We start from the raw sequence: 27338 nt of genomic DNA, 5'->3' as shown, positions 1-27338 counted from the left end.
TTGATGGAATTGCTAAAGAAACCTAAAAAATGTCAATGGACAGCGGACTTTCAACAGGCATTTGACTGCCTGAAAGCTGTGATCACCAATGCTCCTGTATTGGAGAATTGCAAGGGACTCTATGGTCAGATTGAACGAGAGTATCTGAGTCCAAAGAGAATTGCCGAGGAGTGGAGGAATGGATGGATCGTGCAGAGACTTTGTGCAAAGAGACTGTCAATCGAGAAGGATTTTGGTTGGAGGAAGAAGAACAAAGAAAAATGGACTATATTATTATACCTGTTTGCATGTTTTTTTTTAACAAAACGAAAAGGTGTATATTTATTGTGTACATTTCTTAGTGGATGGTGCAAAAGTAAAAAATGAAACCATCTTGAAGTTGATGGGGGTTTTTATTTTTCTTGGGGGGAGGTGTCATGTGAGGGTACCTTTAAGACATGGATGTTTAAGCAATGTACCTTTAATACAACAGTGATGTCAGAGAGTGGGTGGAGCTGAAGTCAGGTCAGCCATTTTGTAGTTTATTTTTGCAGTTGGAAAAAACAGGTTGTGTTTGTCTGTGGCCAGAGAGCTGCAGGAAGATAGCAAGGTGCTGGAGCTGAAATCAACCAAGCTAATATATCTCTGCCATTCTACAGAAAAAAAAAATATATATGTACACTTTAACCTGATGTGACACTGTTTAAAGGAACATTTTAAGAAGGAGTTATTTACTGTTGCAATATTTTCAGAGTTATCTTTGAAGTAAGGGGTGTTAAGAGATCCAATGTTTATTCAAGAGGTTAAGTTGAGTTCATGGAATAAACGGTGTTTTGTGTTTAAGAAAACCCACGTGTCCCTAATTGTAATCCCACACCTAGGGAAAAAGCCGTGTGCTCGGAAAAGCAACAAATCCATTAAAGTGAGAGGTTGGTTGAACTCCATGATACATTTTGGGGTTCGGAAAATGCCTCACCCATAACAGGTCTGATTATGAAATGATGAACAGCTGTTTCCGAGTAGACTCTTCTTTAACTGATCTTGAACAAATGGGTAATTCTTCCAAAGCTCGGAAAGAAGATAAGAATTTGGAAGAAGAAAGTGACTTGGACTTTTCTATAAGTAATTTGTTACACCTCTTTAGGTAAACCCATTGCCATTCCCTTCAGGTACAAATATTTCCCAGATCATGCTTGCTTTGAAGGAAAATATACATGATACTGTGGCATCAGTTCATCAGAACATAGACAGTGAGGACTGTGAAGTGATACAAAGTAAATGGCTGGTTAACCCATATCCTTTTAAAGGTCCACAGTGCCTCTTCGAGGTAAATTGGATTGGATTGGATTTGTTTATTGTCACGGGTACCGAGGTACAGTGAAAAGTATTTTTCTGCGAGCAGCTCAACAGATCATTAAGTACATGAGAAGAAAAGGGAATAAAAGAAAATACATAATAGGGCAACACAACATATACAATGTAACTACATAAGCACCGGCATCGGATGAAGCATACAGGGTGTAGTGTTAATGAAATCAGTCCATAAGAGGGTCATTTAGGAGTCTGGTGACAGTGGGGAAGAAGCTGTTTTTGAGTCTGTTCGTGCATGTTCTCAGACTTCTGTATCTCCTGCCGGATGGAAGAAGTTGGAAGAGGGAGTAAGCCGGGTGGGAGGGATCTTTGATTATGCTTCCTGCTTTCCCCAGGCAGCGGGAGGTGTAGATTGAGTCAATAGATGGGAGGCAGGTTTGTGTGATGGACTGGGCGGTGTTCACGACTCTCTGAAGTTTCTTGCGGTCCTGGGCCGAGCAGTTACCATACCAGGCTGTGATGCAGCCCGATAGGATGCTCTCTATGGTGCATCTGTAAAAGTTGGTAAGAGTCAATGTGGACATGCCGAATTTCCTTAGATTCCTGAGGAAGTATAGGCGCTGTTGTGCTTTCTTGGTGGTAGCGTCGATGTGGGTGGACCAGGACAGATTTTTGGAGATGTGCATCCCTAGGAATTTGAAACTGCTAACCATCTCCACCTCGGCCCCGTTGATGCTGACAGGGGTGTGTACAGTACTTTGCTTCCTGAAGTCAATTACCAGCTCTTTAGTTTTGCTGGCATTGAGGGAGAGATTGTTGTCGCTACACCACTAGGTTCTCTGTCTCCTTCCTGTATTCGGACTCGTCGTTATTCGAGATCCGGCCCACTATGGTCGTATCGTCAGCAAACTTGTAGATGGAGTTGGAACCAAGTTTTGCCACGCAGTCGTGTGTGTACAGGGAGTAGAGTAGGGGGCTAAGTACGCAGCCTTGCGGGGCGCCGGTGTTGAGGACTATTGTGGAGGAAATAGCAAAAGAGGCGAAATAATCAGTCATCAATTCCTTTTAAAAATTAAGGGGAAGGTGAATAGAGAACCATGTGGTGATTCTGCCACTGCATCTGTTAACAACAACCAGAAAGTTCAAGGGGCCAATAACATGCCATTCTCTGATTCTGGAAGTAAGAAGAGTTGAAATGTGGAAAGTGCAAATTGTTTCCGTCCGCTTTATGAAATGGAGATAAGAGCTGTGATTACGGAAACTTCGATGCGGAGGCAAAAGCTGTAAAACAAAGAATGGTGGGCGGGATTCTCTGATCCTGAGGCTAAGTGTTGACGCCGTCGTAAATGCCGTTGCGTTTTACGACGGCGTCAACAGGCCCCCAGGATCAGCGATCCTGCACCCTACAGGGGGCCAGCATAACACTGGAGTGACTCGCGCAGCTCGTTGCCGATACCAGCATCAAACGGGCGGCGCGGGTCTGCGCATGTGCATGCATGCTAGCTTCCTTCTGCGCTCTGGCCCCGACGCAACATGGCAGAGAGCTACAGGGGCCCGGCGCGGAGGAACATAGGCCCCCACCAGGCTAGGCCGGCTCACTGATCACTAGGCCCCGATCGAGGGTCAGGCCATGGTGGAGGCCCCCCCCGGGGTCGGATGCCCTCTTCCCCCCCCGCCAGGTCGCCCCCGCAGGATGAACGCCGAGGTCCCGAGGTAGGAGCACACGTGAACAGCTCCGGCGGGACTCGGCCCATCGCGCGCGGAGGCCGCGTAGAGCACTCCCATACAAGGCAAATAGGCGCTCCCGAGTCTGCTACTGTTGCTACGTTTCAATCTGTGTCCCATTGTCCTGGGGAAATCAGTGATTGACCTCCAGCAGGTGTGAGTTTCTGTACAGGTCTGGTTTCCCTCTGCACAATACACAGGGGCTGTGTACCGTCCGTGTCCCAACCTGCCCATAATTCCCATTACCCTTTGTGGGCGGCCATTTTAGATGGCCACAATGTAGACATAGGAAACTCGGAACCAATAAAGCCACATCCGTCTCGACTCAAACCATGGCGAGAGGCTCAGTTACAGACTAAAATAGAATGCATGTTGGAGAAACAAGTGAAACCGCTGTGTACACAGAACGCGAAGTAGAGTTTGAGGAACTGACGGCCAGGTTAGTGGACAAACTGGTGCTCTCAGCAGAATTTTCCAGACCATTTAAAATGGCCACAGATGCCAGTAACCTGGGAGTGGGGGCAGTGTTACTACAAGAACTTGATGCAGGAATAGAGAAGCCAGTGAGATATTTTTGGGGAAAACTCAGTCCGTTCCAAAGAAGGTATTCCGCCATTGAGCAGGAAGCCTTCGCCTTGCTACGAGCACTGCAGCACTTACAGGTAGATGTTCGACATGACAATAAGCAAAGTTTAGTTTGCACAGACCATAATCCACTTGCGTTTATGGAACAGTTTAAAACCCAGAACGCAAGATTATTCCTTTGGAGTTTATTATTACAACAGTTCAATGTTAAATTGTACACATCCCTGGGAGGTATAATGTGATTGTGAATGCTTTGTCACGACTCGGTGGCAATGTAGAGACTGGGAAGGGAACTTGTATAATGGGGATAGTTTGGATGGATATGCATTTGTGATTTATGTATTGCATACCTCATAATGAAATGTCCATGCCTTCAAGTTTCACATTTTATTGGGGGGGGGGGGCGGTTGTTACAAAAGGGTCCTTCTTGTTTATTTCCCTTTCTCTTATTTTTGCCGTTAGATTTTTGATTGATGGATGATTTATGGACATGTGTCATTAAGCCAGCCTGTATCTTCAAGCAGAAGGAAGCAGTGGCCTGTGCCTTTAACTCAAACAGAAGAATCCGGAAGGCTGTGCTGGTTTAGACTGGTGATTGCAGATGGGTGGGAATCAGTGATAACTCAGTTTGATTGAATTGGCCCCAAAGGCTGTGCTCTGCCTAGTAACAGGTGGTGATTGGATCTGTTTTTAAATAAACTTTTATTCAAATAATGAATATACATAACAGCACGGTAGCATTGTGGATAGCACAATTGCTTCACAGCTCCAGGGTCCCAGGTTCAATTCCGGCTTGGGTCACTGTCTGTGTGGAGTCTGCACGTTCTCCCCGTGTCTGCGTGGGTTTCCTCCGGGTGCTCCGGTTTCCTCCCACAGTCCAAAGATGTGCAGGTTAGGTGGATTGGCCATGATAAATTGCCCTCAGTGTCCAAAATTGCCCTTAGTGTTGGGTGGGGTTACTGGGTTATGGGGATAGGGTGGAGGTGTTGACCTTGGGTAGGGTGCTCTTTCCAAGAGCCGGTGCAGACTCGATGGGCTGAATGGCCTCCTTCTGCACTGTAAACTCTATGATAATCTATGACATATAAACAATTAATAAATGATAAAATATAACTCTCCCAATTTGAGAGATTTTCTCTTATTTCTATTAAACCAGTCCCTTTATTTCTTCCCCCTTATCCAATCTCCCCTACCCCCCCCCCCCCCCCTCCCCTTACCCACTGGCAACAAAAGATGTGTAAATAGAGACAAGAACAGCTTCCATCTCACCCAGAATTCCCATCTGAGCTTCCAAGGGCAAACTTAATTTTCTCAAGTTTAAGGAATTCCATAAGATCTCCCAAACATGTCAATATTGTTGGTGAATTTTATAATAATAATCTTTTATTGTTGTCACAAGTAGGCTTACATTAATACTGCAATGAAGTTAGTGTGAAAAGCCCCTAGTCGCCACATTCGCCTGGAACGCTTTGCCAGCGGAGGTGGTAGAGGCGGGCACAATAACATCATTTAAGATGCACCTGGACAGATATATGAACGGGCGGGGAACAGAGGGAAGTAGATCCTTGGAAAATAGGCGCCAGGTTTAGATAAAGGATCTGGATTGGCGCAGGCTGGGAGGGTCAAAGGGCCTGTTCCTGTGCTGTAATTTTCTTTCTTTCTTTTCTTTATAAATCAAAGTTCTTTCATCACAAATGCCGTGTCTTTTAGTTCAGATTTTCAGCCTTTGCAGTTTGTTGCTTTTTCCAGAATGACCAGAGTCACAGAATAATAGTGCCGAGGAGGCCATTCGGCCCATCGAGTCTGCACCAACATGAAAATACCTGACCGGTCTATCTAATCCCAGAATGTTAAGACGTGCCAAGTTCTCATCCAGATAGTTTTTAGAGGCAATCTACCTGTATCACCCTCCCAGGCAGTGCGTTCCAGACCCTCACCACCCTTTGGGTAAAAACATTTTTCCTCAAATCCCCCCTAAACCTCACCTTGAACTTGTGTCCCCCTCGTGACTGACCCTTCAGGGGAACAGCTGCTCCCTATCCACCCTGTCTGTGCCCCTCAGAATCTTGTCCACCTCGATCAGGCCGCCCCTCAGTCTTCTCTGCTCCAGCGAAAACAACCCAAGCCTGTCCAACCTCTCTTCAGAACTTAACTGTTCCATCCCAGGCAACATCCTGGTGAATCTCCTCTGCACCCCCTCCAGTGCAATCACATCCTTCCTATAATGTGGCGACCAGAATTGCACACAGTGCTCCCGCTGTGGCCTCACCAAAGTTCTGTCCAACTCCAACCTGACCTTCCTGCTTTTGTAATCTATGCCCTAATTGATAAAGGCAAGTGTCCCATTTGCCTTTTCCACCCCCCTATTAACCTGCCTTTCTGCCTTCAGAGATCTATGGACAAACACGCCAAGGTCCCTTTGTTCCTCAGAACTTCCCAGTGTCGGACCTCTCACAGTATACTTCCTTGTTAAATTGCTCCTTCCAAAGTGGATCACCTCACACTTTCCGGGTTAAATTCCATCTGCCACCTTTCTGCCCATTTGACCAGCCCGTCTGTATCTTCCTGTAACCCAAGACACTCAGTATTCCAGGTTTCAAATCTTTAAAAATATTCTGCTTTCTGTTCTTTTGACCTAACTTTATCATTATCCACGCGATAGTCAACCTCCACCTTATTACCCACACACACGTATCTGTCTAGATCTATTCACAGCTTCTTTGTGTCCTCCTCATAGCTTACATTCCCACCTATTGCATCATCAGCAAACTTGGATACATGATTCTCTGTCGTTTTGTCTCCGTCATTGATAAAGATTGTAACTAGCTGAGGTCCCAGTGCCAATTCTTGCAGATGCCAATTGAAAATGCGCCATTCATCCCTGTTCTCTGCTTCCTGTCCATTAACCAAACTGATATATCACCCCAAACTCCAGGAGCTCCTAACTTGTATATCAATCTTCTGCCTGTGGTACTAACCTGGAGAATTATACCCTCCACTCTGACATGTATTGATCTTTGACTAATTGTTAGTTGGGTATTAAAGTTAGCCTCAGTACCTCCTGACCTGGGGGCAGCCCTCACGACAGTCAATCCCTTCACGATGGGCACAGATTAAGGCAATTGTGTCAGAATCTGATTTCTGGCCCCATAACTGTCTTCTTTAGAAGTTTGAAACACTGGATTCTGCCCAATCACAACATTGAGAACATGAAAGTAAACAGTTGTTTTTATTTGCTGTTTGTGTGACCTGTACAGTCTGCATCACAGTCACAGTCTGCTTGGTCTTTCCAGTCAGGAAAGCAGCTCGGTGACCTGTATTAATGTCCTCGTCTTGCTTTTGTTCTTCAAGCAGCAACAGAGATTCTCCAACGCTCCAAACCAGCTGCTTTCTGTGTGCCAGCCAGTGCAAAAAATGGTACCAATTTACATTTTCAATTCATATCTAAACAAATTGAGTGATAATTTTAATTCCATTTAACCCACAATGAACCCAAATATATACACTGGCATCAGCCTAAAATCATTCTTTAAAATATTCACATACATTGTGGCATTGCTACCTGGTAAAATAATTACAAATGATTTTTAGAAAGGATTTTCACAGCAGTGTAACACTCACAGCTCATATACAAACACATTCTCCCCCACCTCGTCAAATCCCCCCCCACACACACATCCCGCTCACACTACTAAAAATTATTTCTAACTCTGGTTGTTCTGAAAAAGGAATTTATATACAACGGAGGGAATCTTATGATAATCAATCTGAGAATTATTAAAAGAGTCATTAGCAAAAAGCAGTAAGGTTAACAGCTCTGTGCCTTCAGCCAGCGGGAAGCAGGGATTCATCCTGGGCCCTGGGTGTGCAAAATGAACAGCTTCTGGCAGAGAGGGTGACGTTCCAGCGACCAATCACGGCAGTCCCTCCTCATCAACATATGTTGAAGGAAACCAGCCAATCTGTCAGCGGAAAAAGAACAAATCACCAGACATACAACCAAGAAGCCAATCAGTAGCCTGGGCTCAATGGGTGATACAAGTCGTGTGCTGTCAACAATTAAACCCACTTGCCCCATTTCTGACAGGGTTTGTGCTGTGTCCAGTGACCCCCACCCCATATTGCGTGTCTATGGCCATCGTGAGAACAGGGTCATATTCATACACAAGAGTATGTTTACACATCAGTGTCCGGTTGTGTGCGTCTTTGCGTGAGAGGTCCGGAGAGGACAGTGTGTGTGTCTGTGTGTGTGAGAGAGAGAGATCTGGAGAGGTGCGTGTGTGGGTGGGTGGGTGGGTGTGTGAGAGGGGTCTGCGCAGGTGGGTATGTGTGTGTGAGTATGTGCATGTGGGTGTGCATGTGTGAGCACGCGTGTGTGCGCAATGAGGGGTGGGAGTTGGAAGGCGCCGGAAGGGGGTGGGGTATCTGAGGGAGGTGTGTGTCTGTGTGAGTGGAGGGAGTTACTGTCCTATGACCTTAAACTCAGGTGAGTTTGTATCAATCCTCAGGAAGCTGCTGGAGTCGGGAATCAAGGATAAAATTGCTCAACAATTGCTCAGTGATGAGTTAACAAGTGAGCCACAAAGGTTTGTAGAGGCCGGTACAGCTGAACCTGCCTGATACAATTCACTGGCACACTAACAGCGGGTAATCATGGAATCATAGAATTCCTACAGTGCAGGAGGAGGCCATTCAGCCCATCGAGTCTGCACCGACCCTCCGAAAGAGCTCCCTACCTAGGCCCAATCCCCTGCCCTATCCCTGTAACCCTACTTTGGACACGAAGGGGCAATTTAGCAGGCAATCCACCCAGGCGGAACGGTGGTACAGTGGTTAGCACGGCTGCCTCACAGCGCCAGGGACCCAGGTTCAATTCCAGGCTCGGGTGACTGTCTGTGCGGAGTCTGCACGTCCTCCCCGTGTCTGCGTGGGTTTCCTCCGGGTGCTCCGGTTTCCTCCCACAGTCCCATGATGTGCAGGTTAGGTGGATTGGCCATGATAAATTGCCCCTTAGTGTCCAAAAGGTTAGGTGGGATTGCGGGGATGGGGTGGAGGCCTGGGCTTGGGTGGGGCGCACTTTCCAGGTGCCGGTGCGGACTCAATGGGCCAAGTGGTCTCCTTCTGAGTCCGTCCCTGTGGCTCAGAAGGGAAGGAGGGGGAGCAGGAGAACACTAGTTATTGGGGACTCGATAGTTAGAGGGACAGACAGACGGTTCTGTGGCAGCGAAAGAGACTCACGGATGGTATGTTGCCTCCCGGGTGCCAGGGTCCGTGACGTCTCGGACCGCGTTTTCAGAATCCTTAAGGGGGAACAGTCACAAGTCGTGGTACACATCGGTACCAGCGACATAGGTAAGAGAAGGGACGGGGATTTAAAACAGGAATTTAGGGAGCTAGGGTGGAAGCTGAGAGCCAGGACAAACCATGTTGTCATCTCTGGTTTGTTGCCGGTGCCACGTGCCAGTGAGGTGAGGAACAGGGAGAGACGGCAGATAAACACGTGGCTGCAGGGATGGTGTAGGAGGGAGGGTTTCAGGTACGTGGATAATTGGAGCACATTCTGGGGAAGGTGGGACCTGTACAGACAGGACGGTTTGCACCTGAACCAGAGGGGCACCAATATCCTGTGAGGGAAATTTGCTACGGCTCTTCGGGGGGGGGGGGGGTTTAAAACTAATTTGTCTGTGGGCTGGGAAAACGAGCTGTGTCCCAGAAGCCAGTGTTGAGAGTAGTGAGGTACTGAGGAGGGTATCAAGGTCGCAGGAGTGTACCGGCAGACAGAAAGGTGGGTTGAAGTGAGTCTACTTTAATGCATTAGATAAATGTGAGGTGATGCATTTTGGCAGATCGAATCAGGCCAGGACCTACTCAGTTAATGGTATGGCGTTGGGGAGAGTTATAGAACAAAGAGATCTAGGAGTACAGGTTCATAGCTCCTTGAAGGTGGAGTCGCAGGTGGACAGGGTGGTGAAGAAGGCATTCGGCATGCTTGGTTTCATTGGTCAGAACATTGAATATAGGAGTTGGGACGTCTTGTTGAAGTTGTACAAGACATTGGTACGGCCACACTTGGAATACTGTGTGCAGTTCTGGTCACCCTATTATAGAAAGGATATTATTAAACTAGAAAGAGTGCAGAAAAGATTTACTAGGATGTTGCCGGGACTTGATGGTTTGAGTTATAAGGAGAGGCTGGATAGACTGGGACTTTTTTCCCAGGAGCGTAGGAGGCTTAGGGGTGATCTTATAGAGGTCTATAAAATAATGAGGGGCATAGATAAGGTAGATAGTCAACATATTTTCCCAAAGGTAGGGGAGTCTAAAACTAGAGGGCATAGGTTTAAGGTGAGAGGGGAGAGATTCAGAAGGGCCCAGAGGGGCAATTTCTTCACTCAGAGGGTAGTGAGTATCTGGAATGGGCTGCCAGAGGTAGTAGTAGAGGCGGGTACAATTGTGTCTTTTAAAAAGCATTTAGATAGTTACATGGGTAAGATGGGTATAGAGGGTTATGGGCCAAGTGCGGGCAACTGGGACTAGCTTACTGGTAAAAACTGGGCGGCATGGACTGGTTGGGCCGAAGGGCCTGTTTCCATGCTGTAAACTTCTATGATTCTATGAGCATCCGGAATAAGGTCGGTGAACAGAAGGGGGTGGGCACGGGAGCAATAGGTCAGAAGGTGAGAGTATTGAGGGAGAACTAGGGAATAGGGACAGTGTAGCTCTGAGGCAGAGCAGACAGGGAGAAGTTGCTGAACACAGCGGGTCTGGCAAGGTGGATACAGAACTGGCTAGGTCATAGAAGGCAGAGAGTAGCAATGGAAGGATGCTTTTCTAATTGGAGGGCTGTGACCAGTGGTGTTCCACAAGAATCAGTGCTGGGACCTTTGCTGTTTGTAGTATATATAAATGATTTGGAGGAAAATGTAACTGGTCTGATTAGTAAGTTTGCAGACGACACAAAGGTTGGTGGAATTGCGGATGGCATTGAGGACTGTCAGAGGATACAGCAGGATTTAGATTGTTTGGAGACTTGGGCGGAGAGATGGCAGATGGAGTTTAATCCGGACAAATGTGAGGTAATGCATTTTTAAAGGTCTAATGCAGGTAGGGAATATACAGTGAATGGTAGAACCCTCAAGAGTATTGAAAGTCAGAGAGATCCAGGTGTACAGGTCCACAGGTCACTGAAAGGGGCAACACAGGTGGAGAAGGTAGGCAAGAAGGCATACGGCATGCTTGCCTTCATTGGCCGGGGCATTGAGTATAAGAGTTGGCAAGTCATGTTGCAGCTGTATAGAACCTTAGTTAGGCCACACTTGGAGTATAGTGTTCAATTCTGGTCGCCACACTACCAGAAGGATGTGGAGGCTTTAGAGAGGGTGCAGAAGAGATTTACCAGAATGTTGCCTGGTATGGAGGGCATTAGCTATGAGGAGCGGTTGAATAAACTCGGTTTGTTCTCACTGGAACGAAGGAGGTTGAGGGGAGACCTGATAGAGGTCTACAAAATTATGAGGGGCATTAGACAGAGTGGATAGTCAGAAGCTTTTCCCCAGGGTAGAGGGGTCAATTACTAGGGGGCATAGGTTTAAGGTGAGAGGGGCAAGGTTTAGAGTAGATGTACGAGGCAAGTTTTTTACACAGAGGGTAGTGGGTGCCTGGAACTCGCTACCGGAGGAGGTGGTGGAAGCAGGGACGATAGGGACATTTAAGGGGCATCTTGACAAATACATGAAAAGGATGGGAATAGAGGGATACGGACCCAGGAAGTGTAGAAGATTGTAGTTTAGTCGGGCAGCATGGTCGGCACGGGCTTGGAGGGCCGAAGGGCCTGTTCCGTACATTTCTTTGTTCTTTGTTTGGAGCGTGGATTGGTACTTGAGACTACGATGTTGTGGCCATTACGGAGACATGGTTAGAACTGGGACAGGAATGGTTGTAGGAAGTTCCGGGGTATAGATGTTTCAGTAAGAGTAGGGAAGGTGGTAAAAGAGGTGGAGGAGTAGCATTGTTAATCAAGGATAGTTTAACGGCTGCAGAAAGGCAGTTCGAAGGGGATCTGCCTACTGAGGTAATATGGGCCGAAGTTAGAAATAGTAAAGGAGCGGTCACTTTGTTAAGAGTTTTCTATAGGCCCCCAAATAGTAAGAGATGTGGAGGAAGAAATTGCAAAACAGATTAGGGATAGGTTTGGAGGTCTCAGGGTAGTTGTCATGGGTGACTTTAACTTTCCAAATATTGATTGGAACCTCTATAGGTCGAACAGTTCGGATTGGGTAGTTTTTGTACAGTGTGTGCAGGAGGGTTTCCTGACACAATATGTGCATAGACCGACAAGAGAGGGGGAGCACATTGGATTTGGTACTGGGTAATGAACCGGGCCAAGTGTTAGATTTGTTTGTGGGAGAACACTTTGGAGATAGTGACCACAATTCGGTGACTTTCACTATAGCAATGGAGAGGGATAGGGCCATATGGCAGGGCAAGGTTTATAATTGGGGGAGGGGTAATTATGATGCGATTAGGCAAGAATTAGGGAGCATAAGATGGGACCAGAAACTGTCAGGGAAAGGCACAAATGAAAAGTGGAGCTTGTTCAAGGAACAAATACTGCGTGTCCTTGATAGGCATGTCCCTGTCAGGCAGGGAGGAAACGGCCATGTGAGGGAACCATGGTTCACAAAAGAGGTTGAATGTCTTGTCAAGAGGAAAAAGGAAGCGTATTTAAGGATGAGAAAACAAGGTTCAGTTGGGTCGCTTGAGGGTTATAAGATAGCAAGGAATGAGCTAAAAAAAAGGGCTTAGGAGAGCTAGGAGGGGGCATGAGAAGTCCTTGGCGGGTCAGATCAAAGAAAACCCCAAGGCTTTTTACTCTTATGTGAGAAATAAAAGAATGACCAGGGTGAGGTTAGGGCCGGTCAAGGACAGTAGTGGGAACTTGTGCATGGAGTCAGAAGAGATAGGAGAGGTGTTGAATGAATACTTTTCTTCAGTGTTCACCAAGGAGAGGGCCATGTTTTTGAGGATGAGAGTGTGATACAGGCGGGTAGCCTCGAGGAGGTAGATATTCGAAGGAAGGATGTATTAGCAATTTTGAAAAACCTTCGGGTCGACAAGTCCCCAGGGCCAGATAGGATATATTCCAGGATTCTTTGGGAGGCAAGGGATGAGATTGCAGAGCCTTTGGCTTTGATCTTTGGGTCCTCACTGTCCACGGGGATAGTGCCAGAGGATTGGAGAGTGGTGAATGTTGTTCCTCTGTTCAAGAAAGGGAATAGCAATGACCCTGGTAATTATAGACCGGTTAGTCTTACTTCGGTGGTCGGTAAGTTAATGGAAAAGGTTCTGAAGGATAGGATTTATGACCATTTGGAAAGATGCAGCTTAATCCGGGATAATCAACATGGATTCGTGAAGGGTAAGTCTTGCCTCACAAATTTGATTGAATTCTTTGAGGAGGTAACTAAGTGTGTAGATGAAGGTAGAGCAGTTGATGTCGGATACATGGATTTTAGTAAGGTGTTTGATAAGGTTCCCCATGGTCGGCTCATGAAGAAAGTAAGGAGGTGTGGGATAGAGGGAAATTTGGCGAATTGGATAAGTAACTGGCTATCACATAGAAGGCAGAGGGTGGTGGTGGATGGAACATTTTCAGACTGGAGACCAGTTACCAGCGGTGTACCACAGGGATCAGTGCTGGGTCCTCTGCTATTTGTGATTTTTATCAATGACTTGGAGGAGGGGGCTGAAGGGTGGGTCAGTAAATTTGCTGATGACACCAAGATTGGTGGAGTAGTGGATGAGGTGGAGGGCTGTTGTAGGTTGCAAAGAGACATTGATAGGATGCAGAGCTGGGCCGAAAAATGGCAGATGGAGTTTATCCCTGATAAGTGCAAGGTGATTCATTTTGGTAGAAAAAATTTGAATGCTGATTACAGGGTCAACAGCAGGGTTCTGAGGAATGTGGAGGAACAGAGAGATCTTGGGGTTCATGTCCACAGATCTCTGAAGGTTGCCACTGAAGTGGATAGAGCCGTGAAGAAGGCTTATAGTGTGTTAGCGTTTATTAACAGAGGGCTTGAGTTTAAGAGCTGCGGGGTTGTGCTGCAACTGTACATGACCCTGGTGAGACCACATTTGGAGTATTGTGTGCAGTTCTGGTCACCTCACTATAGGAAGGATATGGAAGCATTGGAAAGGGTGCAAAGGAGATTTACCAGGATGCTGCCTGGTTTGCACGATAGGTCTTCTGAGGAAAGGTTGAGGGAGCTAGGCCTTTTCTCTTTGGAGTGGAGGAGGATGAGAGGCGACTTAATAGAGGTTCATAAGATAATGAGGGGGATAGATAGAGTGGACGTTCAGAGACTATTTCCTCGGGTGGATGTAACTGTTACAAGGGGGCATAACTATAAGGTTCAGAGGAGGGATGTCCGAGGTAGGTTCTTTACTCAGAGAGTGGTTAGGGTGTGGAATGGACTGCCTGCTGTGATAGTGGAGTCGGACACTTTGGGAGCTTTCAAGCGGTTATTGGATAGGCACATGGGGCACACCAGAATGACAGGGAGTGGGATAGCTTGATCTTGGTTTCAGACATTGCTCGGCACAACATCGAGGGCCGAAGGGCCTGTTCTGTGCTGTACTGTTCTACGTTCTATGATTCTAACCTGCACATCTTTGGACTGTGGGAGGAAACCGGAGCACCCGGAGGAAACTCACGCAGACATGGGGAGAAATTGCAGACTCCGCACAGTCACCCGAGGCCAGAATTGAACCCAGGACCCTGGCGCTGAAAGGCAGCAGTGCTAACCATTGTGCCACTGTGGAAATGCAGCAGATTTGGCGCATATGCTTTGGTAACATGTGAGCGTTTTGATAAGGATAATGCCCCACTTAGTGTGAGGTTTTCAGAATAAAGGCTCAGGACTTTGTGTGAGGTCACACACTATGTAAAATGATTCCGCTGGGAATTCTAACAAGCCGATACCAACCTGGGTTGTGGCAAATTGAGACACGTTCATGAAAGACCGCAGGGGACACATCTAATCTGGTATGGCTGAAAATACAACTTAATGAAGAAAACTGTGAAGCAACGTATGTTGGAAGAATAGGGATAGGGAACACACCAGAAACTTTAGTGGGATTAGTGCAGAGACAAGGTTCATTAATTATGTCAACAAAAGTACTTTGGGTCATAAAAATGCAAACAGAGGGAGGAAATGTATCCACCATCTTAGTCTGGCTGTTATTCCAGAACAGTAACACATAAACTCCGTGAGAAACATTCTGTGACTGGGTGGGATATTAAAGGGTGCAAGGAGTGAGGGGAGAGTGGGATTAGACTGGGTGGAATATTAAAGGGTGCGGGGAGTGAGGGGGAGAGTGGGATTAGACTGGGTGGGATGTTAAAGGGTGCGGGGAGTGAGGGGAGAGTGGGATTAGACTGGGTGGGATATTAATGGGTGCGGGGGATGAGGGGAGAGTGGGATTAGACTGGGTGGGATATTAATGGGTGCGGGGAGTGTGGAGGAGAGTGGGATGGGACTGGGTGGGGTATTAATGGGTGCGGGGGAGTGGGATGGGACTGGGTGGGATATTAATGGGTGCGGGGAAAGTGGGATTGGACTGGGTGGGATATTAATGGGTGCGGGGAGTGAGGGGAGAGTGGGATTAGACTGGGTGGGATATTAATGGGTGGGGGGAGTGAGGGGAGAGTGGAATTGGACTGGGTGGGGGGAGTGAGGAGAGAGTGGGATTGGACTGGGTGGGATATTAATGGGTGCGGGGGAGAGTGGGATGGGACTGGGTGGGATATTAATGGGTGCGGGGAGTGTGGGGGAAGAGTGGGATGGGACTGGGTGGGATATTAATGGGTGGGGGAAGAGTGGGATTGGACTGGGTGGGGGGAGTGAGGGGAGAGTGGGATGGGACTGGGTGGGATATTAATGGGTGGGGGGAGTGAGGGGAGAGTGGGATTGGACTGGGTGGGATATTAATGGGTGCGGGGGAGAGTGGGATGGGACTGGGTGGGATATTAACGGGTGAGGGGAGAGTGGGATTGGACTGGCTGGGATATTAACGGGTGAGGGGAGTGAGGGGAGAGTGGGATTGGACTGGGTAGGATATTAATGGGTGCGAGGTGTGTGGGGGAGAGTGGGATGGGACTGGGTGGGATATTAATGGGTGCGGGGAGTGAGGGGAGAGTGGAATTGGACTGGGTGGGGGGAGTGAGGAGAGAGTGGGATGGAACTGGGTGGGATATTAATGGGTGCGGGGAAAGTGGGATTGGACTGGGTGGGATATTAATGGGTGCGGGGAGTGAGGGGAGAGTGGGATTAGACTGGGTGGGATATTAATGGGTGGGGGGAGTGAGGGGAGAGTGGAATTGGACTGGGTGGGGGGAGTGAGGAGAGAGTGGGATTGGACTGGGTGGGATATTTATGGATGCGGGGAAAGTGGGATTGGACTGGGTGGGATATTAATGGGTGCGGGGAGTGAGGGGAGAGTGGGATTAGACTGGGTGGGATATTAATGGGTGGGGGGAGTGAGGGGAGAGTGGAATTGGACTGGGTGGGGGGAGTGAGGAGAGAGTGGGATTGGACTGGGTGGGATATTTATGGATGCGGGGGAGAGTGGGATGGGACTGGGTGGGATATTAATGGGTGCAGGGAGTGTGGGGGAAGAGTGGGATGGGAGTGGGTGGGATATTAATGGGTGGGGGAGAGTGGGATTGGACTGGGTGGGGGGAGTGAGGGGAGAGTGGGATGGGACTGGGTGGGATATTAATGGGTGGGGGGAGTGAGGGGAGAGTGGGATTGGACTGGGTGGGATATTAATGGGTGCGGGGGAGAGTGGGATGGGACTGGGTGGGATATTAACGGGTGAGGGGAGAGTGGGATTGGACTGGCTGGGATATTAATGGGTGCGGGGAGTGTGGGGGAGAGTGGGATGGGACTGGGTGGGATATTAACGGGTGAGGGGAGTGAGGGGAGAGTGGGATTGGACTGGGTGGGATATTAATGGGTGCGAGGAGTGTGGGGGAGAGTGGGATGGGACTGGGTGGGATATTAATGGGTGCGGGGAGTGAGGGGAGAGTGGAATTGGACTGGGTGGGGGGAGTGAGGAGAGAGTGGGATGGAACTGGGTGGGATATTAATGGGTGCGGGGAAAGTGGGATTGGACTGGGTGGGATATTAATGGGTGCGGGGAGTGAGGGGAGAGTGGGATTAGACTGGGTGGGATATTAATGGGTGGGGGGAGTGAGGGGAGAGTGGAATTGGACTGGGTGGGGGGAGTGAGGAGAGAGTGGGATTGGACTGGGTGGGATATTTATGGATGCAGGGGAGAGTGGGATGGGACTAGGTGGGATATTAATGGGTGCGGGGAGTGTGGGGGAAGAGTGGGATGGGAGTGGGTGGGATATTAATGGGTGGGGGAGAGTGGGATTGGACTGGGTGGGGGGAGTGAGGGGAGAGTGGGATGGGACTGGGTGGGATATTAATGGGTGGGGGGAGTGAGGGGAGAGTGGGATTGGACTGGGTGGGATATTAATGGGTGCGGGGGAGAGTGGGATGGGACTGGGTGGGATATTAATGGGTGCGGGGAGTGTGGGGGAAGAGTGGGATGGGACTGGGTGGGGTATTAACGGGTGAGGGGAGTGAGGGGAGAGTGGGATTGGACTGGGTGGGATCTTAATGGGTGGGGGAGAGTGGGATTGGACTGGGTGGGGGGAGTGAGGGGAGAGTGGGATAGGACTGGGTGGGATATTAATGGCTGGGGGGAGTGAGGGGAGAGTGGGATTGGACTGGGTGGGATATTAATGGGTGCGGGGGAGAGTGGGATGGGACTGGGTGGGATATTAACGGGTGAGGGGAGAGTGGGATTGGACTGGCTGGGCTATTAATGGGTGCGGGGAGTGTGGGGGAGAGTGGGATGGGACTAGGTGGGATATTAACGGGTGAGGGGAGTGAGGGGAGAGTGGGATTGGACTGGGTGGGATATTAATGGGTGGGGGAGAGTGGGATTGGACTGGGTGGGGGGAGTGAGGGGAGAGTGGGATTGGACTGGGTGGGATATTAATGGGTGCGGGGGAGAGTGGGATGGGACTGGGTGGGATATTAACGGGTGAGGGGAGAGTGGGATTGGACTGGCTGGGCTATTAATGGGTGCGGGGAGTGTGGGGGAGAGTGGGATGGGACTGGGTGGGATATTAACGGGTGAGGGGAGTGAGGGGAGAGTGGGATTGGACTGGGTGGGATATTAATTGGTGCGAGGAGTGTGGGGGAGAGTGGGATTGGACTGGGTGGGATATTAATGGGTGGGGGGAGTGAGGGGAGAGTGGAATTGGACTGGGTGGGGGGAGTGAGGAGAGAGTGGGATGGAACTGGGTGGGATATTAATGGGTGGGGGGAGAGTGGGATTGGACTGGGTGGGGGGAGTGAGGGGAGAGTGGGATGGGACTGGGTGGGATATTAATGGGTGGGGGGAGTGAGGGGAGAGTGGAATTGGACTGGGTGGGATATTAATGGGTGTGGGGGAAGAGTGGGATTGGACTGGGTGGGATATTAATGGGTGGGGGGAGAGTGGGATTGGACTGGGTGGGGGGAGTGAGGGGAGAGTGGGATGGGACTGGGTGGGATATTAATGGGTGCGGGGGAGAGTGGGATGGGACTGGGTGGGATATTAACGGGTGAGGGGAGAGTGGGATTGGACTGGCTGGGATATTAATGGGTGGGGGGAGTGAGGGGAGAGTGGGATGGGACTGGGTGGGATATTAATGGGTGCGGGTAGTGAGGGGAGAGTGGGATTGGACTGGGTGGGATATTAATGGGTGGGGGGAGTGAGGGGAGAGTGCGATTAGACTGGGTGGGATATTAATGGGTGGGGGGAGTGAGGGGGGGGGGGAGTGAGGGGGGGGGAAGAGTGGGATGGGACTGGGTGGGATATTAATGGGTGGGGGGAGTGAGGGGAGAGAGTGGGATGGGACTGGATGGGATATTAATGGGTGGGGGGAGTGAGGGGAGAGTGGGATTAGACTGGTTGGGATATTAATGGGTGCGGGGAGTGAGGGGAGAGTGGGATTGGACTGGGTGGGATATTAATGGGTGCGGGGAGTGAGGGGAGAGTGCGATTAGACTGGGTGGGATATTAATGGGTGGGGGGAGTGAGGGGGGGGAAGAGTGGGATGGGACTGGGTGGGATATTAATGGGTGGGGGGAGTGAGGGGAGAGTGGGATTAGACTGGGTGGGATATTAATGGGTGCGGGGAGTGAGGGGAGAGTGGGATTGGACTGGGTGGGATATTAATGGGTGAGGGGAGAGTGCGATTAGACTGGGTGGGATATTAATGGGTGCGGGGAGTGAGGGGGATGGGACTGGGTGGGATATTAATGGGTGGGGGGAGAGTGGGATGGGACTGGGTGGGATATTAATGGGTGGGGGGAGTGAGGGGAGAGTGGGATGGGACTGGGTGGGATATTAACGGGTGAGGGGAGAGTGGGATGGGACTGAGTGGGATATTAATGGGTGCGGGGAGTGAGGGGAGAGTGGGATGGGACTGGGTGGGATATTAATGGGTGGGGGGAGTGAGGGGAGAGTGGGATGGGACTGGGTGGGATATTAATGGGTGGGGGGAGTGAGGGGAGAGTGGGATTAGACTGGGTGGGATATTAATGGGTGGGGGGAGTGAGGGGAGAGAGTGGGATGGGACTGGGTGGGATATTAATGGGTGCGGGGGAGTGAGGGGAGAGTGAGATGGGACTGGGTGGGATATTAATGGGTGCGGGGGAGAGTGGGATGGGACTGGGTGGGATATTAATGGGTGGGGGGAGTGAGGGGAGAGTGGGATGGGACTGGGTGGGATATTAATGGGTGGGGGAGAGTGGGATTGGACTGGGTGGGATATTAATGGGTGGGGGGAGTGAGTGGAGAGTGGAATTGGACTGGGTGGGGGGAGTGAGGAGAGAGTGGGATTGGACTGGGTGGGATATTTATGGATGCGGGGGAGAGTGGGATGGGACTGGGTGGGATATTAATGGGTGCGGGGAGTGTGGGGGAAGAGTGGGATGGGAGTGGGTGGGATATTAATGGGTGGGGGAGAGTGGGATTGGACTGGGTGGGGGGAGTGAGGGGAGAGTGGGATGGGACTGGGTGGGATATTAATGGGTGGGGGGAGTGAGGGGAGAGTGGGATTGGACTGGGTGGGATATTAATGGGTGCGGGGGAGAGTGGGATGGGACTGGGTGGGATATTAATGGGTGCGGGGAGTGTGGGGGAAGAGTGGGATGGGACTGGGCGGGGTATTAACGGGTGAGGGGAGTGAGGGGAGAGTGGGATTGGACTGGGTGGGATATTAATGGGTGGGGGAGAGTGGGATTGGACTGGGTGGGGGGAGTGAGGGGAGAGTGGGATAGCACTGGGTGGGATATTAATGGGTGGGGGGGAGTGAGGGGAGAGTGGGATTGGACTGGCTGGGCTATTAATGGGTGCGGGGAGTGTGGGGGAGAGTGGGATGGGATTGGGTGGGATATTAACGGGTGAGGGGAGTGAGGGGAGAGTGGGATTGGACTGGGTGGGATATTAATGGGTGGGGGAGAGTGGGATTGGACTGGGTGGGGGGAGTGAGGGGAGAGTGGGATAGGACTGGGTGGGATATTAATGGGTGGGGGGAGTGAGGGGAGAGTGGGATTGGACTGGGTGGGATATTAATGGGTGCGGGGGAGAGTGGGATGGGACTGGGTGGGATATTAACGGGTGAGGGGAGAGTGGGATTGGACTGGCTGGGCTATTAATGGGTGCGGGGAGTGTGGGGGAGAGTGGGATGGGACTGGGTGGGATATTAACGGGTGAGGGGAGAGTGGGATTGGACTGGGTGGGATATTAATGGGTGGGGGGAGTGAGGGGAGAGTGGGATGGGACTGGGTGGGGGGAGTGAGGGGAGAGTGGGATGGGACTGGGTGGGATATTAATGGGTGAGGGGAGTGACAGATGTGGCGGAATAAACTGAGTTTCCTGTGCTTCTGTTTGAGGCGAGAACATTTTGTGATTCCGATATTCACCTTGCCTTTGGCTTCACCTTTCCACCACCCCTGGTCCCCTCCAATCTTGCTGTAGATCTTTACCACGTCTCCTTCTCGAAGTGTCAGCTCCCGCATGTCGCGAGCTGCAAAGTTATATCGTGCTGTTGCCATGCCAATGGGCCGAGGGTTAAACACTGTCCAGAGACACAAACCAAACTTTAGCAAAGGAGAACTCTGGAAACAATCCAGACTGAATTCTCTTCCATTTTCCATTCGTGCAAGAGCCTGTCTAATTGTGGGAATCACTTCCAATCCGTTCTGACAACATTTACAGAATCTTTCACAAGCTGGGTTTAGACCTTGTGTGAAAGGACAGAGGCACGGTCAGGGGAATGCAACACCTGCTGAAATAACATCTCAAACTCGTTTTGAAAATTAACTCACTTGCTGCATCATATTTCCCTCGTGTCCCCAACAGTGATTACACTTAGAATCGTACTTCACTGTCATGCACTTTGCAACATCCTGAGCTTGTGACTGACTCTGTCAAAATAGACGTCTCTCTTTACTAAGATACAGTGGAGTCTGAGGACTGGTTTTACCCCCACATGAATGTTTCTCAACCCTACACTTTGTGTTTCAGTTTAGTGCTTCCCTAACCTGACCAATAGGTTTCTGGCTTTGACTGTCCCGAGGCTGTTGTGAAGTTGGTAGCAGGGTCAGACCGAGAGGCTTTAACAGCGAGTTGGAGAAGGAAGTAAAGGGGTTTGTACCTGACCAAAAAGGTGCAGAGTTCTGAGATGCAACATTGAAGGTGTGAGGACTAAGAAAAGCAGAGTTGTAGGATGAGGAAGAAGGTGCTGCAGGAGAGAGCAACAGTCAGTAAAGAAATATTTCAACAGGAAAATCAAACCGAGCGGTTTATAAATATAAAGCACAATGCAACAATGAAATCTCTCTTAATAATTCAAAGGGAGACACCATTATTTGAATAAAATTATGGTTATATCAGACAATATCAGCAAACAGAGACAGTATCAGTCTGACTGTAACGGGGTACATGGGACATAACTGGAGTTGTGTTAACTCAAGACAGGTAACAAACTTGCACCATCAACATAACAACATGTGAAATAGTAGGCCACCATTCGGCCCATCAAGCCTGCTCCCCCATCCGATACGATCATGGATGATCTTTTTTAAAAAATAATAAATTTTGAGTACCCAATTCATTTTTTCCAATTAAGGGGCAATTTAGCGCGGCCAATCCACCTACCCCGCACATCGTTGGGTTGTGGGGCCGAAACCCACGCAAACATGGGGAGAATGTGCAAACTCCACACGGACAGTGACCAGGGCCGGTATCGAACCTGGGACCTCGGCGCCGTGAGACTGCAGTGCTAACCACTGTGTCACCGTGCTGCCCATCGATGAACTTTGACCTTGACTCCACTTTTCCATCCACTCCCAATATCCCTTAATTCTCGGAGACAGCAACAATCCGTCAATCACAACCCTTAAATCTATTCAGCAATGGAGCATCCACACCTTCTGGGTAGGGTGAATTCTAAAGATTCACAATCCTTCGAGTGAAGTAATTTCTCCTCCTCTCAGTGAGAAATGATCCTCCCCTTGTGCTGAGTCTGAGCTCCCGTGTTTTAGATTCCCCGCAGAGGAGCAGCCTCTGAGTGTCGACCCTGTCACTCTGAGAATCCTGCAGATTTCAGTGAGAGTGGATTGTCGAACAGGCTGGAAGGAGAGATTAAGGATAAATGGGGAATTTTTAATTTTGCAGTCTGTGCCTAAGGGAGTGCTGCACTGGATGATCTCTGGGAGCTCAGCTATTAACCAAAGAGATAGAGATGAATGTATTTAAAGTTTGCTGATTGTTCAAAGGTCAGTGGAATGTAAAGTGTGAGGACACAGAGACGATGTAAAACATACAGACAGGTTAAATCATAGGACAGATCTTCTTCTCAGGGACCAATTTAGTCAACCTTTGCTGTACTCACTTAATGCAAGTGTATCCTTTATTAAATATAGAAAACAAGACGCCACACAGTATTGCAGATGTAGCAGGTTTTTTTATTCCTGTACTCCGGTTCCATTACAAACAACACCAACATTCCACCTGCCTTCGAAATTGCTTACTGCACCTGCTCACTAACTTTGTGCTTGATAGAATCAGAGAGATTACAGTGCAGAAGGAGGCCATTCAGCCCATCGAGTCTGCACCAGTCCTCGGAAAGAGCACCCTACTTAAGCCCAGGTATCCACCTATCCCCGTAACCCAGTAACCCCACCTAACCTTTTTGACACGAAGGGACAATTTATCACGGCCAATCCACCGAACCTGCACATCTTTGGACTGTGGGAGGAAACCCACGCACGCACGGGGAGAACGTGCAGACTCCGCACATAGTCACCCGAGGCCGGAGCTGAACCCAGGTCCCTGGTGCTGTGAGGCAGCAGTGCTAACCACTGTGCTACCGTGCTGCCCTAGCAGTACCGTTTCTTGTAGCTGTACACAGAGGTCCCTCTGAACATCAACAAGTTTCATACCTTTTTAAAAAAAATCTGCTTTTCCGTTCTTAAGACTTATACTTGCCCACATCATATACTCCATCTGCCATCTTGCTGCCCACTCACTGAACCTGTCCATATCTTTATGCAGCCTCTTTGTGTCTTCACAGTTTATATTCCATCCAGCTTTGAACAATCAGCAAACTTAAATACATGAATCTCTATCTTTTTGGCTTAGTAATGAATATAGAGTATAAATAGTGGGGGTCCCAGCAATTTCCCTGCTGCCCCCCCTTAGTCACAGCCTTGAAGTTGTCCCCAAAACACCCTACGTATCCTTAATGTCTCTCCCCTGCTAGCTAATCCTCCATCCCTGCTAACACATCACCAGAATTTCATTTTCTACCAATACCTCCAACAATCTGTTTTTATATTCCTGGCTAGTTTACCAGTGACAGTGAAGATATATTTCCAAGTCAGGGTGGTGAGTGACTCGGAGGGGAATCTCCAGGTGGTGGGGTTCCCAGGTATCTGCTGCTCTTGTCCTTCTACATGGTAGAGGTCGTGGGTTTGGAAGGTGCTGCCTAAGGAACATTGGTGAGTTGCTGCAGTGCATCTTGTAGACGGGACACACGGCTGCCACTGTGCGTCGGCGGTGGAGGGAGTGAATGTTTGTGGAAGGGGAGCCAATCAAGCGGCTGCTTTGTCCTGGATGGTGTTGAGCTGCTTGAGTGTTGTTGGAGCTGCTCTCATCCAGGCAAGTGGAGAGTATTCCATCACACTCCTGACTTGTGCCTTGTAGATGGTGGACAGGCTTTGGGGAGTCAGGAGGTGAGTTACTCTCCGCAGGATTCCCAGCCTCTGATCTCCTCTTGTATTTATATGGCTGGGTCCAGTTCAGTTTGTGGTGAATGGTCACCCCCAGGATGAGCTTCTTCTTTTAATCTAATTTTATCCTGAATTTCCTCAGTAAACCACAGCTGGACCATTCTCGCTGACGTCATTTTGAAATGGATTGTATTTTTATTGAACATTTTCAATTGTTTTGTTAAATCTTTTCTGCTGTTTATTCACCACCGTAGCTTTTAGTCTATTTACCCAATCAATATTAACCAGCTCTCGCCTCATACTTAAATAAGTGGCTTCAAGTTTAAGCTTCTTGTTTGTGATTGGAGTGTATCATTTTCCAACTTAATATGGAATTGCTGAAGTCCCTGCTCGATATAATAACCCCCCCATCCTGCAGGTATCTGAGGGGAACTACTTAGAGAAACAGATCCAACACTGAAAGCATTTTGCGGCTATTCCTAAAACTGTTTTTCACTTTGACTTGGTCAGAAGTTGAGCTGGGCCAAGGGGCTTCTTCATGGTCATCTTCTGGCACCTTCACGCGATTCGGATAATGGGCTTCCCAATGGACATGTCACCTTTCCTCATGTGGGAGAACAATAAACAGGATAGACTGCACTCGAGGGAGACATTGAACTATTCTTATTCTCCTCCCCATATTTACTGGCAGAGGGCCTCCTCCAGGGAACAATAATAATCAGGCGACACAGATTCCGAGCAGTTGTGTAATAACTGCTGAAACGGCCTCTCCAACCAGAATCAACCCGAGGATTCCCACTTATTCCATTCCTGCTTCCCTTATTCCCGGACATATTTATCTCAGGTTACATACCCCTCAGGCGATTTTACTTCCCCAATAATTTATTTACCCCTCATCTTAATTCTTTAGCCCATTACCCGCTGATTAACAGGCTCACTGTCGATGCGCTGCTTACCTGCATTGCGAGAGTTTGAACGTTGAATGGTGCGATCTCGCTGTTTGTAAGGGAACCGTAAAGCGGTGTCCAGCTGCTTGAAGCTCTCTTTTAGTGAGTGTGTCTGGTAATACTCCACCAGCTCCTACAATTAAACAATAAATACTGATTATTATTCAATAACCTGAATTCACATGGATTTGTTAACAGAAATTGAGAAACCTAGACTCGGCCCTGGACTCTGGCTCTCATTTCCCCGGTTTCTCCTGCCCACATTCCAGGAACAGGCGACAGCGGAAACTAGCTCCTCCCAAAAAATAGTGCTTGGCATCATCATTCAATGGTGCCCTGGTCTCCTCTACTCTTCCCTCAATCCTTAATCTCATTAAACTGCAGACTGCCAATTTCTCTTGCTCCCCACACTAGCCGATATTATTCACGGTTCTCTCTCGATCTTGTCCCTCCCCATATTTAAATCTACTCTCACCACCCCTTTCCTCAAAAAAAACCCGGCAACCCTGGAGCTCACTGTTCTTGCAAACCACCCTACCATTCCCAACACCCCTCCCTCTCCAAATTAAATTTTGAAGACAGAAGTCATTATTTTTGCTCCTGCTCCAAGCTCCTGGCTCCATCCCTCTCCCCGGTAAGACTGAGATGAAGCGAGTTTGTTTGCAGCCTTGGTGTTACATTTGATCCTGGGCTATTTGCGCCATCGTGAAGATCACTTATTTCTACCTCTGCAGCATCGCCCGACATCACTCTCGTCTCACTTCCGTAATACAAGAAGTATTACGGGTAAGGCAGATGAACTTAGAGCTTGGATTAGTACTTGGAACTATGATCTGTTGCCATTACAGAGACCTGGTTGAGGGAAGGGCAGGATTGGCAGCTAAACGTTCCAGGATTTAGATGTTTCAGGCGGGATAGAGGGGGATGTAAAAGGAGAGGCGGAGTTGCGCTACTGGTTCGGGAGAATATCACAGCTGTACTGCGAGAGGACACCTCAGAGGGCAGTGAGGCTATATGGGTAGAGATCAGGAATAAGAAGGGTGCAGTCACAATGTTGGGGGTTTACTACAGACCTCCCAACAGCCAGCGGGAGATAGAGGAGCAGATAGGTAGACAGATTTTGGAAAAGAGTAAAAACAACAGGGTTGTGGTGATGGGAGACTTCAACTTCCCCAATATTGACTGGGACTCACTTAGTGCTAGGGGCTTAGACGGGGCGGGGTTTGTAAGGAGCATCCAGGAGGGCTTCTTAAAACAATATGTAGACAGTCCAACTAGGGAAGGGGCGGTACTGGACCTGGTATTGGGGAATGAGCCCGGCCAGGTGGTTGATGTTTCAGTAGGGGAGCATTTCGGTAACAGTGACCACAATTCAGTAAGTTTTAAAGTACTGGTGGACAAGGATAAGAGTGGTCCTAGGATGAATGTGCTAAATTGGGGGAAGGCTAATCATAACAATATTAGGCGGGAACTGAAGAACACAGATTGGGGGCAGATGTTTGAGGGCAAATCAACATCTGACATGTGGGAGGCTTTCAAGTGGCAGTTGAAAGGAATTCAGGACCGGCATGTTCCTGTGAGGCAGAAGGATAAATACGGCAATTTTCGGGAACCTTGAATAACGAGAGATACTGTAGGCCTCGTCAAAAAGAAAAAGGAGGCATTTGTCAGGGCTAAAAGGCTGGGAACAGACGAAGCCTGCGTGGAATATAAGGAAAGTAGGAAGGAACTTAAGCAAGGAGTCAGGAGGGCTAGAAGGGGTCACGAAAAGTCATTGGCAAATAGGGTTAAGGAAAATCCCAAGGCTTTTTACACGTACATAAAAAGCAAGAGGGTAGCCAGGGAAAGGGTTGGCCCACTGAAGGATAGGCAAGGGAATCTATGTGTGGAGCCAGAGGAAATGGGCGAGGTACTAAATGAATACTTTGCATCAGTATTCACCAAAGAGAAGGAATTGGTAGATGTTGAGTCTGGAGAAGGGGGTGTAGATAGCCTGGGTCACATTGAGATCCAAAAAGACGAGGTGTTGGGTGTCTCAAAAAATATTAAGGTAGATAAGTCCCCAGGGCCTGATGGGATCTACCCCAGAATACTGAAGGAGGCTGGAGAGGAAATTGCTGAGGCCTTGACAGAAGCCTTTGGATCCTCGCTGTCTTCAGGGGATGTCCTGGAGGACTGGAGAATAGCCAATGTTGTTCCTCTGTTTAAGAAGGGTAGCAAGGATAATCCCGGGAACTACAGGCCGGTGAGCCTTACTTCAGTGGTAGGGAAATTACTGGAGAGAATTCTTCGAGACAGGATCTACTCCCATTTGGAAGCAAATGGACGTATTAGTGAGAGGCAGCACGGTTTTGTGAAGGGGAGGTCGTGTCTCACTAACTTGATAGAGTTTATCGAGGAGGTCACTAAGATGATTGATGCAGGT

The 27338-nt window shown here is 49.1% G+C and overlaps 1 protein-coding gene across 1 annotated transcript in view; it reads right to left on the bottom strand.

The window, feature by feature from the left end:
* Positions 1-6810: 6810 nt before the first annotated feature.
* LOC140398876 (guanine nucleotide exchange factor VAV2-like) overlaps positions 6811-27338 on the bottom strand; it is a 400989-nt gene continuing 380461 nt past the window's right edge. Inside the window, 4 exon segments of the mRNA XM_072487820.1 lie at positions 6811-7562; positions 20655-20809; positions 21389-21475; positions 24923-25046. Coding sequence (XP_072343921.1) covers positions 7515-7562; positions 20655-20809; positions 21389-21475; positions 24923-25046 — 414 coding nt within the window. The 3' untranslated portion in view covers positions 6811-7514.

The sequence above is a fragment of the Scyliorhinus torazame genome, chromosome 22 (assembly GCF_047496885.1).
Source record: "Scyliorhinus torazame isolate Kashiwa2021f chromosome 22, sScyTor2.1, whole genome shotgun sequence".
In the NCBI taxonomy this organism is placed as follows: Eukaryota; Metazoa; Chordata; class Chondrichthyes; order Carcharhiniformes; family Scyliorhinidae; genus Scyliorhinus; species Scyliorhinus torazame.
Note: the sequence above shows the minus strand (reverse complement) of the source record. Positions and strands in the feature narration are given on the sequence as shown.